Genomic DNA, 14429 nt, shown 5'->3' on the forward strand with positions numbered 1-14429 from the left:
CTTAGCGATCTTCTGAGATGTTGTATTTACATAGTTAATGCTGAGACAATCGTGGCTCTTCAAGAAGCCACACCCATACCCTAAGGTGTGTCTTAGTTTCTCCCAGGGAGCCCCCCTTTTTTCTTAACCCCTGAATTTAAACCCTTATTAAAACGTCTTTAATAGTCTTTCATCTCTGCTCCACAAACTCGCTAGTCTTGAACTTCCTTGGGTGGCTGAGAAAGGCAGTCTAAAGCCTCCCACTGCTGAAACTACCCAGTCCCAAACATCCCTCCCTCAGTTCCGTGCATTCACACAGGGCTTTGTCCGGAGGACCCTGACAATTCCATCTTCTCCATTGTTTGTTGGCATTCCTGGGTTGAGACGTTCCCAGCTTAACAGAGCTACCTCATAGGAGGCCCGGCTTTCTTTTTATAAATTCTCACCTCTGTGAGGACACCTCCATATTCTCCAAGTTAGAATTCTTGGTAGGGTAGAGAATTCTACTATAGGGCTTCGATGTTAACGAACATTAAGCGACTTAACGCAATCAAGCCATCTACCTACATCCACAGCCCACGGTGCATACCCTGAGGTGCCCTGCCCGGGTGTGCGTGCATGGGTGTAGGGATGGTGAGCGGTGATAAGGGCGCTTTTTACCCTTAGGTTTAAAGACGTGCCAGAAGACTAAGGCGAAGAGGACGCCAAAAGCAAACGATGCGTGCACCTGCACCTGCAAGTCAGTCATTGGCATTAAAATATCTTCTAATTCACGAGAGAGAGAACGTTTGCGGAGGGTGACCCAAGCCACCCAAAGAGCTACAAGCTGACCACACAGTCCAACCTAGCCCGGGGACAAAGGCCGCGTGCGAGCTGCACCTTTCGGCCAACGCACGTGGCACGCCCTTGCTTACAAACAAACGGCGCGGCGAGGCGCATGCGCCATTGGCCTGGCCAGCCCTCAGGGGCGGTGCTGATCACAGACTTAGGGCGCATGCTCTAAGGGCTCGGCGTTCCGCAGCGGCTGAGGCGACTGGGATTTCGTTTGGGCGGCCGCATGGTCCCGGGTAAGTGACCGGCAGCCGGACGGAAGGCCGGGTGTGGGTGCCTGCGTCTCCGGCTCGCTATGCCGTCGTGGCCCCGCGCCTTGGCGTCTAGCCTCCTGCTGCAGGGTCTGTCGGAGCGAGCGGTGGTTTCTCCGACCCGCGGGGCCGGGCGTCTTCCGGCAAGCTAACCCGAGGCCGGAAGTGACGCTGGCGCATGCTCTCCCCTGCGCGGCGGGCGGGGGTCTGTCTGCTTCTGGGTTTGTGAATGGGAGCCAGCGTGCAGGGCCTGCGGGGCACGGTTGGGTCTGGATTGCCATAATGGCGTGCCTGAGAGGGAGGGTACGGGCAGGGCACCCCCAGCGCCTTTCGCGCTGATGCAAAGTTGAGTGGGAAGAATTGAGATGTTGAGGGCTGTAACCTGGCATCCCTTGTGGAGTCATCTTCACTGCTGTAGCCCTCTTCCAAGCTCTCCTCGTTTTCTTCCTGACTACCTAATAACTGTTTTTACTAGACCACCTCCTGCGTCGCTATTCCTTTATACCCATACAGTGTCCAAACTGGGTATTTATCGGATCCCACCGTTATCATCCCGCGTAAAACCCTTTGAGAGCCATTTCGTGAAATGAAGTCTAAGAGCAGGTTTTTTTCTTTTCTTTTTTGTTGTTGTTTTTTGTTTGTTTGTTTTTCCCCAGACTTGTGTGACTTGGTCCTTCTTGGCTGCCTGTTCTCAAAACCGTGCAGGTAACTCTCCAAACCCTAATCCAGCTCAGTCTTGGCTACAGAAACCCCAAGACGCAAGTCTGTTTTTCCCAGCCTTGTAAATCTTGGATGTATCTAAAGCGGTTCTGTAAGGTTTACACAGCGAGCAAGGCTCTAATCAGTTCTTTAACTTGGTTACAAATAAGTTGTCACTGTGTTCTAGCCTTTTTTTTTTTTTTTTTTTTTTTCATTATCTCATTGCAAGATGGTAACCCTGCTTTTGACCTTGATTAAATCCTGTCTATCCTTTAGAATGTTACTTTGTCAGAGAGGCCACCTCCACCTCCCACCTACCTTCACAGTGTCACTTAGGTCTCTCTTACTGTGGAGTTCTATATATTGTTTTTATGGCCATCACCACGGTTGCACTTGTATATATCCATACCATTGTTATTTTAAAAATTCCTGGCCTCCCAAGGATCTAAGCTCTGCACAGCTGGACGAGTGTGCCTAATGCCTGCTGTAATTGAGTCAGTAACAATTTGTTAAAATTTGTGATTTATTTCACCTCTGAAATTTTAACTTTGATCAAAGCCTTCAGATTTACTTCTCCTCCCCCTTCCAACTATAGCTAGAAGCTGAATGGCTTTTTACCTTCTTCCACTTCCTTTCTGATCAAAAAAATAAAATAAAAAGCCCACCCACCATGAACTCCAAGCTGTCACTTCAACTGCCCGTCTTAGCCCCTTTAATTTTTATTCCTTTGTGCTACCACTTCTCTGGCCATCGTAAGGAATGACATTCCTGCAAGGCCTGCACATTTCAGGCGGAGGGAACTGTACAGTACAGTACAGTACTGGAGTTTTGTCAATCCAGACATTTGCCCCAGATACCCCCCTCTTCTCAACTTTGACTGATTTAGGAAATGCCCAGGCTTCTTCTTAGGGAGTTTATCCTCTCTGTAGTCCCCCTCAACTTCGTTTTGCATCTGTGGACACCAGGACTCTTCAGTGAGAAGCAGATAACCCGTGCTGGGTCTTCTGCTCACCTCTACTCTGCACCTTCTCTGGTTGCTGCACAGTTTTCTGTCATTTCCTTATGACATTATATTTTCTTCTTGCCATATATATATATATATATTTTTTTTTTTTTTTTTCTCTTTACTTTCCAACAAAACCTCAGGTTATTTATCACCCTATTTTTCTTCCTTATGTAGCCAAGGTCCTTAAAGAGGTAGGTTGCCTCCCTGTGTCCTCCTTTGCCTTGTTGCCTGCTGACCTCATTTGCTGTTTAGTTTTTGTGTATGTTACTCCACTGGTTCTTTCATTCAGTTCTTCCCCACTTGCTTTTGTTCTTGTTGCTTGTTTTCAAATGGTATAGCTGTGTGGCTCAGGCTGGCCTGGAACTCACTGTCCTCCTGCTTCAACCTCTCAAGTGCTTCGATTACAGCGTTTGCCACCATGCAAACTTCTTTTGCTGGTATCCCCAGTGAGCTGCCAGTGTCCCAATCGACTGAATCCTGCTTTTCTTATGTAATCAACCCATTTATTTCTTTTAATCATTACTTTCCCCTGCTTAAAATGATTAGTTTCCTCAAATTTTATTTGTAAATTTATCTTTGACTTTGACATTTTAACTTAAAAATAAATCCCTTTGTACATGAAAGATGAGAAAAGAAATTTCTTTAAGCTCTGAGTAAGTGGATTTTGAATTCCAGTTCGTACAAGGCTCTAAACCAGAATTCCACCTTCTGTTGGAGGGTGACTTGTTTTCTGAAGATAATCAGAAAGCCCCCTAGGGGAGGAATATTTTCTTTTTACCATCACCCTCTTTTGACAGGTGATCTTTGGCTCCTGTCAGAGCTTCAGGACCTCTGGAGCTGCTTGCCCTTTGAACTTTGTCCACATCTGCCCAGCTCTTCCCCCTTGGACTCGGATTTGCATTTGGACCACACTGTGTAGCAGTACTGTGATTTGCAACTGACTCAGAAGCCCCCATTTCAATTTCCTGTCTTCGTGCTTTCTGAGAGTCTTTCCTGTGATGGAATTCCCTGTGACTCAGTCACCTAGGCCACCCTTTTATTTTGGACTCCTCTCTAAACTGTACTTCCTTTCAGCAGATTGAATGTCCCTTCCATCAACCTGTGGCCAGGTATTCAAATCCCAGTTCATCTCTGGTACTCTTGGGTCCTAGAGCTGGTGCATGGTTTCCTCCCCTGAGCTCAAGTAGTGTCCTGACCATACTCCCACCAACTGACATGCTCTGATTGGCTTCTCACCAAAGGCAGAGGCTGCTCAGTTGTTGGCATTTTTATATCCTAGTGTTGCTGGGATATTTCATTCCATGAGAAATGAGTGGGTTGTGTGTGGTTATTTATTATGGTTATTTATGGTTACTTATTAGAAATAAAGTTTCAGTGCCTAAAGAAAGTTTAGTAGTCTTTCTACAGCTAACTAGAAAGCATAGCTGTCACCTGGTTTTTTTTATTATTTTTTTATTTTTTTTTTATTTTTTTGGTGTTATACCACTAATATAGTATGTTCTCTTTCAGGAAGTTCCTGAGTATGTGATAAGATGTGAAAGATCATTTTCCCCTTCCCTGCTCCTGAAGCCTCCTTGAGCTGTTACAGATATAGAATAGGTCTTTTCAGATGTTCTGTATGCAGTCTGTGTTTGTCTCTGACAGGGGCTATACTAATTTATATTCCTACCAACAGCATGTGAAGTGAATTTTTCTTGCTTATATTAGTGTCTGTTGTGCCTGCCGACCTGATGGATGAGAAATTATTGAAATGGAGTTTTTTTTAAATTTATTTTAAAGTTTTAAAAATACTGTATATTTTGATATTACTTTTTCCCTCTTTCAACTTCTTCCAGATTATCCCCACCTCCCTACCCACTACTTCATGTTTTTCTCTCTCTCTCAAAAATAAAACCAAGGAAAACAACAGAAAGCAAGAATCAGAATAGACAAACTCCTGGACATAGGGCTAATATTCCCAGTAACACTTCATTGGAGGAAACTGATTTTCCCTTTCCTAGCAGGTGTTGTTTGCAGATAGCTTCTTGGTTAGGGACGGGGCTTATGTCTACTCCCCTTCTCAGATCTGGGATTTTATCTGGTTTTAACCTGTTCTGGTCTTGCACATGTGTCATCCTCTGAGTTCATTTGTGTGTCGGTCCTGTTGTGTCTAGAAGACAGTTTCCCTGGAGTCATTTACCACCTCTGACCCATACAATCTCTCCTGCACTTTGTCCATATAGATCCCGGGCCTTAAAGGTAGAGATTTGGTAAACACATCTGGAATGGAGTTATCTTTTGAGGATTTTTCTAACTTACTCTTTGAGCTTCGGATGTGCTCTATTTATTCCATGGGTATTCAGCTTAGAAGTCTCTAGTGTGGTTACTACAGAAATTTTCACATTACTGATACTGTACTGAACAGTTGGCCATGCTACTCTAACATAAAGCATTTGTGCCACGGCTCAGCGAAGATGTTAACTGGCAGGATAGCAGCTGGGTCATTTTACCTGTTTAGAACAGGTGAAATGTGGCTGTTACTCGGGCCTTTCTCAGGGAGCTGCCCATGTGTTTGTCCTTTGTTGTTACTGTATTTTGGTTAGCTTTTTGTGCTTATCATTTGTACTCTTTAAAGAAGTTAGTATTTAGAAACTTGAACCTATTTAATTGGAAGGTTATTGCTGTTTTGAGAAATTCGTGCATTTAACATATTTAAGAAATGTAATGATCGATTCAAAAGGGTTACCAATGTTTTCCTTTTCTTTTTAGATAGTTTGTAGAGGATGCCCCACGAGGAAATCTCCAACACAGCTCAACCTCAGGAGCAAGACTGTCTACCAAGTCAGCATGTCAGTGCTAACGAAGGCTTGTCAGCTGGGCAGGAGAATGGTGGGGTATCGGAGGCTAGAGAGTGCCTCTCCTCTGCTTCCTGTGAGTACCGGCCATCCACATCCGAAGCCACAAGGCGAGGGCCAACCTTGCTACACATTGATCGGCATCAGATCCCCGCAGTGGAGCCGGGAGCGCAGGCCCTGGAACTGCAGGGCCTGGGTGTGGATGTCTACGACCAGGCCGTCCTGGAGCAAGGAGTGCTTCAGCAGGTGGACAGCGCAATGCATGAGGCCAGCCGTGTGGCCCAGATTGCTGATGCGGAGAAGGAGTATCAGGCAGTCCTGGATGACCTCATGTGAGTGTAGCCCTTAGTTTTTCAGAGTTTGCATTGAAATATGACAGGAAAATTTAGATTTTAGAAAGCTGAGATTTATGGAACCTCTCACCTGGGAAACAGTTGGTTAAGATAATCCTCAGTTTGCCGTTTGAGCTTCTGTCCCTCCCTTCAGAACAACATTGCCTATAGGTAGGGGCTCAGATCAGCTACTGAAGGCCTGCCATTGCCTAGGGTCTTGAAGAGAAAGGCTGTTCTGAAAGCACATGCAGAGTGCTCTTAGCAGTGAATTCTGGGAGTTTCATACTTGAGATACAGGGAACTCTTGTCACCCATCATCTCCTTTTTCTTTCTCCTATAATGTCTATAGTGTTTGCTCTTTCCGAAACGGTGTTTATTCTTTTGGCAGCCTTTCAGACTTTAATGTATAAAAATAATGAAAAATCCCCTGCCATTCAATTTTTTGTGTCTTGTTTTTGGCTGTAAATAAATATTAAGTCTTGTGGGAACTTCGTTTGTGTTGCAGAGGAGAGAGACATGGACTTTACTGAGTGGAGTATTCTGGGAAAGGTGGCAGGCCAGCCTGAGGGAGAGGTCAAGGATGGGGAGGTAGTGATGTGTGCACCTCACTCATCCTCGGGGCAGTGCCTAGGCAGGGTCAGACATAGAAGTAAGTGAATACAGACTGGAAGAAACCCCAGTGCATGGCTGGAGAAGGAGGCAGGCGAGTGAGCACAGAGCTGGAAGTGCTACCCAGCCCAAGGGGCTGTGTCTAGGTTTCTATAGGTACTTTTGTCTCCAATTGTTTTTTTTTAATTGAAATATTATTGTGATTATTATTATTATTATTATTCAGTTTTTGTCCCTTGAGTAACACATCTTTTACTTAAGTGTTTTGAAATCTTTCGTGTTCCATGCAGTGGCCCACCTTCTATGATTGATCTTGGAACTGTGTCCACCTTTTTTTTTTTTTTTTTGCTGTTGTTTTTTGTTCTTTGTTTTTGTTTTTTTGAGACAGGATTTCTCTGTGTAGCCTTGGCTGTCGTGGAACTCACAGAGATTTGCCCGCCTCTGCCTCCCGGGAGGTGGGCTTAAAGGCGTGTGCCACCACTCCTGCTGTATCCACTTTCTATAGAGGTGCCAGAGGAGAATGCTGTGGACTTACTGCCTTAGAGAGCCAGTAACTTGCACCGTTACCCTGAAATCTGCAAAGAATACAAACAGGAAATCATGAGATTGATTTTCTCTTTTAAAAGTTAGAAGGAACAGTTTTGTATTATTTTGACTATTTTAACAAAATTGCTCCTTCTAGCAACTAATTTTCATTTGTTCTTTTCTATTTGTACCATGAAGTTTACTGTTACAGTAGAGGAATTTCTAGTTCTGTGAAAGGAAAATATTTTCACAGACAAGTGATTCAGTCAAGAAAATGATTTAACCATTTTTAGGACTTTTTCAAACTTTGGGAGCTTCTGTGATGTGTATCAGTTTTTCCATGTGTAAAAGGAGACATGGACTGAGTTCTGTCCTTATCCCACTGTCTTGAGTAAAGTAGACACTAAAAAAATGCTTGAAGAAGACATGAGTCAATTTGCAAACAGGCATGGGCTGATTTAAGCCATCCAGAGAAGAGAATAGCACTGTTACTTATTTTATGCCTCTAATCTATTTGTGGCTATCAAGAATGCATTCTGCTTTGGTTTTGTTTAGTTTCAGCTCCTAAGAAGTAAAATAGACACAGTTTTAACATTTTCCTCTGCTTAGTGCTATGAAAATGTTACCAAGGAGAAAAACAGACCATTCTTATTTTTCAGGTCATGTACAACATCCCTAAGACAAATCAATAAAATTATAGAGCAACTTAGCCCTCAAGCTGCCACCAACAGAGATATCAACAGGAAGCTGGACTCTGTGAAACGACAGAAGTATAACAAGGTGATGCGAAGTAACCTACTAAGTACTGCATTAAAAATGTTAAAATTCAAGACCATTTAAGAATTTAGGAAGTCTTCTGGAGAGTGCATATGTTAGGTGAAGCAATGCTATAATAATAAAAGAAAAACCTTTTTAAAAGGATTTATTTTTAAGTGTATGCGTGTTTTGCCTGCATTTATGTATGTGCACCGTGTGTGTGTGTGCCTGGTGCCTGAAGAGGCCAGAAGAGGGCATGCTCTCTTGTAACTGGAGTTACAGGTAGTTGTGAACCACCACGTGGATGCTAGGAACTGAACCCAGGACATCTGTAAGAGTAGTAATTGCTCTTAATCTCTGAGCTGGCTCTCTAATCCCACAATAGAAAATTTGGGGTGCCTTTTATATGTGTGATCTGTCAGCTCTGCTCTACAGTATGTTTAATAACCCATATACACAGATATATATCCATGTATATTCATGCATGCATCCATCCATCTATATGTATTTGAGTGTAGTTCTTTTTTTTTTTTTTTTTTTTTTTTAAAGAATTATTTATTTATCATGTATACAATGTCTGGGTACATGTACAGAAGAGGGTACCAGATCTCATTATAGATGGTTATGAGCCACCATGTGGTTGCTGGGAATTGAACTCAGGACCTTTGGAAGAGCAGACAGTGCTCTTAACCTCTAAGCCATCTCTCCAGCCCCTTGAGTGTAGTTCTTGTGTGGTTTGTATGCTACCTCACTGCTGTGCTCTATTATAGTCTTCCCTGTACCATTTTACTCTACCATTTCAGCCTCTGCTTGGGACCTGGCCTCTGGCTCAGTGTCTTTCTGTCTGGACTTAGCTATCCTGCTCAGGTCTTGCTTACCCCAGTGTGTTCTCTTTGTTTCCTGTGGATACAGCATCATCACTCTCACATCCCATCTCTGCGTTGGGTATAGTCAGCACAGCCACACGGGGCTGACCTTAGAGGAAGAGCGCTCACGGGTAGGAAGGAACTGTTACCTATGATGTCGCTTTTCTGTGGCTTTTAAGGGTAGGATTTATATACAGCTTTCTGAAGTTTGAAATATGTTTTGGGATTTGTGTACCACCTTGTGAAAATTCATGCCAGTAGCTAGGAATGATCAGCAATGATCAGCATTGATGGTTTTAGTTCTGATGCCAGCAGATATCTTTGTGCTTGAAGTTGATTCACAGCAGCATGTAGAATACTTGTGCCTCATTATTATAATAGTAAGGTCTGTGTGTGGACTCAGTTCATGTGGCCTTCCTTTTATTTTCCACGTAGTACCCCATTATCTCACCCAGCTCTTCATTTCTATAGTAGCAGCCTAGATGTCCAAGCTGGCAGTAGTTTAGTGTGGATGGAACCTTCATAAGACAGAAAGGGACATTAGGCTTCTTGTGGGCTGGGATTTTAAGGGTGGAGAAGACCAAACTTTAAGTGGCAGGGTCATGGTATGACCTGATTACATTTCCCTATCTTTCTTTAGCTAGACCTCAGTGTTTAAGATTTTCAGAGGGGAAGTGTTTTAAGTAGGATTGCTGAGAAGACCGAGAAAACAACTAATTGCCAGTCATGTTAGCACGCAGTTTTGTTTCCCTTTGTCCCTCACTCTGATGCTGGAGTGCAAGGCCAGGGCTTTGTGTGCACTAGGCAAGAATTCTTCTCCATGAATACAGTGGAAGCCCTTGAGGTCTGGTTAGTTGAGAGGCTGTAGGAAGGCTACACACCTGAGTTCTGTACATGTCAAGGGAGACAAAAAGGAGTCTCAATAACATGGGGAAGAAGGCATAACAGTGTCTTTCAAAGTTTTTGATGGTGTAGAATACTACAAGGGACGCCATTCACAGCCAGCTATCAATGACTCTCTAACAGTTGAAGCTTTTGTATTTTTGTATTTTCTCATCACTCTAGCCTGTTGCCTGCCGTAGCCTTGGCTGCCAAGATCAGAAACAGAATTTAGCGATGTAACTGGAGTGGGTAGAGGGAATGCAGAGAACATTTCCACCTCTCAAGTCAGCGCATGTGGCCTCAGTGCTCAGGCCCAAGGGTGAGGGCTGCCTGCTCAAGCCTGCGTGCTGCAGCAAAGTGGGAGCTGCTCAAAGAGGAAACCACCGTGGAGTTTCAATTTCATTCTTAGTTTAGTCTTGATTAAAGTTTTAAATTGTGCAATCTTTCATATTTAACAGTAAATCACTGTATTGTGTATCTTGTATTTGGGGTTTACAATTCAAGGAACAACAGCTAAAGAAGATAACTGCAAAGCAGAAACGTCTCCAGGCCATCCTTGGAGGGGCCGGGGTCCAAGTGGAACTGGATCATGCCAGCCTGGAGGAAGAAGATGAAGGTGAGGATGCTGGGGCCAGCTTGCCATGCTCTTCATTGGCACCTGGTGCCTGGATTCAGGGGGTGTGTCTTGTGAGTCCTTTTCTGAGTTTTGAGAATAATGCATTGCTTTGCCTTTGTGTCAAATGGCTCTGGGGAAATCTTATCCTTCTGAGGGACCAGAGCTCTTAAGTGACACGCTTTTTAGAGACTGAAATAAAACGTTAACCTGGTTTTCTGGTAGTTACTGATGCACATTTAGTATCAGGCTAACAAATAGGAAATTTAGACATTTGCATACATGTAATTTGATAAAGAGAATGAACATAGATTGGGTCCATTTTGTACTCCCAACCTCTTCGGTCAGTGTCTGTAGGATTGTTCGCGGTGCCGAGCCTCGTCAGTCCGTGTCCGTGGGATTGTTCTCACTTACCTTAAAGGAGCGTTGCGGGTCTTCATTCTGTTAAGGAAGGACATTAAGGTTAGACCACGGCCAGGATTTCATTTAAAGTCCTCCTCAGGGTGGATGTGCTTTGGAAAATCTCTTGGAAAATATATCAACACCAGAAGTAAAATATATAAAATATATCAATACCAGAAGTCTGTATTTATATGCTATTGGTGGTTGCTTGGCTAGTTCCTGCTTGAAATATAGATTAAAGATTAAAGCTTCTTAGAGTTTGGCTGATCAAGCAAATGTCTCTACGAGCTCCTGGAACTTTTTTTCACATAGACAAGTGGATTGGTATGAAGAATGTTAACAGCGGACATAAATAAATAAATAAATAAATAAATAAATAAATAAATAAATAAGTAAATAAATAAATAAATAAATAAACAAACAAACAAATAAATAAATAAATAAATAAATGTGCTATCCTCTCCTATCTCTCTGTCTTAAAGCGAGATCTCACTGTATAGCCCAGGCTAGCCTCAAAATTGTAGTCTTTCTGCATTAGGTGTATGTCCTCATCCTGGCTTTAGATTTGCTGTTAAACTTCATTGTCATCTGATCCATTAGTCCAGTCATGGGTGCTTCCTGCCACCTGGGCACTGGATTTCTCACTGGTAAAGGAGATCCATTTCTGTCCATTGTCAAAAGCCTGCTGTTCTTCTCTTCTGTTGATGCTTTAGTGCAGAGTTCACAGATACCTCCCCAAATCCTGAAGCCTCTTTCTACCTCTGCCGAGTCCAGCCTGTTGATAGCAACTGATACAGCCTGTGCCTTGAGAGAGTGTCAGAGCCTGTCTCCTGGTTTCTTTTCTGCCCTCTGCGCAGTTCAGGGTAGTAATTTTGGGTTAGCGTATCCAGCAGTATCTTACTGATACTGCTTAGGACTTGTTCAGTGCTCATGTTGTTTTCTCTCTGAGTACTTTATCCATTTCCCATGGATTTTGCAGCCACCTAGGATCTGATCTCTTACAAACCATAGCCCCCCCTTTTTTCCTGATTTTTTTGGTTCCCAGGATCCTTCCCCATCTGACCACCAGCCATCACTGGAGACTGGGTTCTCTCATTGTCCCTGTCTGCAGAGGCCATAGAGCTGAGTGCCAGAGTAGCCAGGCTTTGGGGTGCTGGCTCTGTACCGTGGGGTGTGGACCCCCCTCAGCCCACCTGGAGCTGTGTAGCAGGTGTCAGGGGAGTGGACTGCCCACATGCTTTCCTGAGGACGTGGCTTTGCTGCTTCCACACGGTGATTGTGTCAGCAGCCCTTGCGTCCATGGTGGGATTGCAGACACGATGAGGTCTGGCTTTGCCGGTGTGATCTGCAGGGCAGCAGAAACATGTGCTCACCTTCTCTGTTTAGCCACACGGTCTTTTGGGAGTAGAAGAAAGGAGGCCCAAAGAGTAAAGGTGGGAAGCATCCATCATTATTCACAGCCATGTGATGGTTTATATAGAAAATTTAAAAGAATTTATGTAGAATTACCTCATGACTTTTAGAGATAGAATTGAGTACATAGTACACAAAAATCAGTCATTTTTATATGCCAGAAAAAATAAAATATAAACGTTATTAAAGGTGCCACTTGTAATCCAAATACCTAGAAATAAATCTTACTTAAAAAAAAAAGTTCAGCAATGTTTTATACATCAAAAAACTGCAAAATATTATTGACAAAAACAAACAAACAAACAAACAAAAAAACCCAAAGTAAGTAGGGAGATATATTGTGGTTGAGGATGGTGATACAGTGTTATAAAGATGTCATTTAGCCCGTTGTAATTTCATTGCTACCCCAATACAAATTTGAGCCTTTTAAAGATGACAAATGGCATGTGTAAGACATGTAGGCTGAAGTTCGAGATCATTAACCAGCTGATGCTAAAATCTGCAATCCCAGCTCTTGGGAGACTGAATCAGGAGGATTGCTCTGAATTTGAGGCCAGCCTAGCCAACAGAGTAAGGCCTTGTCTTACCACTCCTTACCCAAGAAAAGAACAGAATGCCAAGATGTAACATAAAACTGTAGTGATTAAGCCAGCGTGGTGTTGGCATGAGGATATGCAGACAGGCTGGTGGACGAATCGAAGACTCAGGAAACAGGCCACTTATGTAGAGTCACTTGATGATGATTAAAGAAAGCCAGCAGTACTATGCTGAACAGTCTTTTGATCAATACTACTAATCTGAATTATATGAAATTTCATATTAGTGGGAAGAGGAGTCTTGAACCATTACATTGTGTACAAATATATATTGCAAGAAGATCATAGATCTGATATTAATTATAAAAACCTTTGAGAACATAACCCAGGGAAAACGTTATATGATCCTGGGAGGCAGGGGAGGCAAAGACTGGAGCAAGACCAAAAAAATGTGCACATGGAAGAAAAGAGTTTGTTAAATGGACTCCAGTAACAGCCAATAATTCTGAGAGCCTCCGCCTGTCAAGGTTCAGACTGGGAGAAGGGAGGCTGCAGAGCAGGTGGATACTTGTGGCACATGCGAAGGACTTGAATTTCTAATGCGTTTTTAAAAACCTAGAAAAAGGATAAGGCAGAGACTAAGAATGAGATTTTGTACACAAAACCCAGTTGTCCATAAGATTTGTGGTTCTGAAAGGTCTTCTGTTTTTACTGAGAATCAGCAAAATCATGGAATGGCAAGAACTTTTAAACACTATTGAAACTTAAGCTAGTGCCACTTTGCAAATCTCTTCATGGCTGAAAAGTGTTAACATACTCAAGAATCAGATGCACGCTATTACCAAAGGATGTATATTAGCGTATTCATGGCAGCCTCGTTCTAATGCCTAGTAGCCCAAACCCAGAAACCACCGAAACTACATCAATAGTGGAAAGAGAAAATGGCTGAATCACAGGATAAAATTATTAACATTCAATAAATTTCAACTCACTTTAACAAATCAGTGTGGATCTCACATGCCAGGCATACAGGCAGACAGGAAACACCGAGCCAGGCACGAGGCATCCTTAGAGTCAGCCTGTCAGTATCTGGGGAGGCTGGAGGCTGTGGAGGTGCATGGAGGGTGTTCCGGGAATACTAGTAATTTCTATTACTCGATCTGGATGCTGATACATCACCATAGATTCTTCTCCTGAATTTTCACAGAACGTACCATTTGTGGACTCTGAGGTACATTTTATCAGTACAGGGTTAGTGAAGAGCTGGCTGTGATGGCGTCAGCCTGGTGTGTCCTTTGTCTCCTGACTACAGGATAAAGTATTTTTCTGAAGGTCGCTTCGGTTAGGGAGAGGGGTGTTTCTGGGTGACTATAGTTGGCATGTTTTCATGTTTAGTTCATCTTTTCTTATTATCGACATCACATGTCTAGCATGGTGTCATTCAACAGGGGCGCGCGCGCGCGCGCGTGTGTGTGTGTGTGTGTGTGTATGCATGGGTGTGCATGTGCTCATGTGGAAACCAGCAAGAGCTATCAAGAATTTTCCTTTGTCATTTCTTTAGACCTTATTTCTTGGAAAAGGATTTCTTACTGAACCGGGGGCTTGCTGTTTCGGCTAGTCTGGCTAGCTAGCAAACCTGCAGGGTCTGTTTCCTCTTCCCCTAATGGTGGGGTTTCACCACTGTGACCATGCCTGGCTTTACTTGGATACTGAAGATGATTTAAACTTAGGTCCTCATGTTTTCACAGCAAGCCATCTTCCCAGCTGTCTGGTAGCCCTTTTTGCATCAGGAAGAACTCTCTGTTTGTTATTCAGTGTGCTGACCATCGGTCACATCTGCCTACTGAGCACTCAGGTATTACAGCTGTGGAATTCAGTTTTCACATTTCTGAAGT

The 14429-nt window shown here is 43.3% G+C and overlaps 1 protein-coding gene across 5 annotated transcripts in view; it reads left to right on the forward strand.

The window, feature by feature from the left end:
- Positions 1-973: 973 nt before the first annotated feature.
- Positions 974-14429, forward strand: part of Ercc6 (ERCC excision repair 6, chromatin remodeling factor) — a 74924-nt gene continuing 61468 nt past the window's right edge. For 3 of the 5 annotated variants that reach the window (XR_008720715.1, XM_055612268.1, XM_055612272.1), the window contains exons 1-4: positions 984-1046; positions 5515-5932; positions 7726-7846; positions 10075-10186. Coding sequence is in view for 4 of the 5 variants with exons in the window: in XM_055612268.1 (XP_055468243.1) it covers positions 5529-5932; positions 7726-7846; positions 10075-10186 (637 nt within the window). In the remaining variant the exon portion in view is untranslated. Of the gene's footprint in view, positions 1047-1717; positions 1767-5514; positions 5933-7725; positions 7847-10074; positions 10187-14429 lie in introns of all 5 variants that reach the window. The other 2 variants (XM_055612270.1, XM_055612269.1) reach the window with 2 other exon arrangements.

This window comes from Psammomys obesus, unplaced genomic scaffold, assembly GCF_907164565.1.
Source record: "Psammomys obesus unplaced genomic scaffold, mPsaObe1.curated_primary_1811, whole genome shotgun sequence".
Classification (NCBI taxonomy): domain Eukaryota; kingdom Metazoa; phylum Chordata; class Mammalia; order Rodentia; family Muridae; genus Psammomys; species Psammomys obesus.